This window comes from Penaeus monodon, chromosome 34 (assembly GCF_015228065.2).
Source record: "Penaeus monodon isolate SGIC_2016 chromosome 34, NSTDA_Pmon_1, whole genome shotgun sequence".
Taxonomy (NCBI): domain Eukaryota; kingdom Metazoa; phylum Arthropoda; class Malacostraca; order Decapoda; family Penaeidae; genus Penaeus; species Penaeus monodon.
In genome coordinates this window covers 28,402,241-28,402,605 of record NC_051419.1, presented here as the reverse complement: position 1 = coordinate 28,402,605, position 365 = coordinate 28,402,241, and the positions used below count along the sequence as shown (strand labels likewise).

The 365-nt window shown below is 34.8% G+C and overlaps 1 protein-coding gene across 1 annotated transcript in view; it reads right to left on the bottom strand.

The window, feature by feature from the left end:
* The window catches only part of LOC119594682 (39S ribosomal protein L55, mitochondrial-like), a gene marked incomplete in the record, with an annotated part of 1,611 nt that overhangs the window by 766 nt on the left and 480 nt on the right, over window positions 1-365 (bottom strand). The window contains 1 exon segment of the mRNA XM_037943738.1: window positions 22-96. Within this exon segment, the coding sequence (XP_037799666.1) occupies window positions 22-96 (75 nt within the window).

Genomic DNA, 365 nt, shown 5'->3' with positions numbered 1-365 from the left:
GTCCTAACGTGTGCCTCTTACCTTTGCTATTGGTTTGCGAGCTTCAAGACGTTTTCTTCTCTCGGCCTCACTTAAAGTTGACAGATCAAGAGGCAACTGTGGGAAGAAACAGGAAATAAATATCTTCATAGTAAGGAGAACAAGACTCACAGTTATGATGAAACAATTACGTAAAATAATACTAAAAACAAAAAACGTACTGGGAAGTATAATATCAATGTTGTCAGAGGCAGCTTCTGGCTACCTTGTGGCTAAATCTGACCCCTACATTGAAAATGTTTGGTGTATATGTTTCTATTCTTGTATCTCTTAATATTTAGCATATATTCAATTTTCAACAATTTTAACCATATAATAAAAGGCTT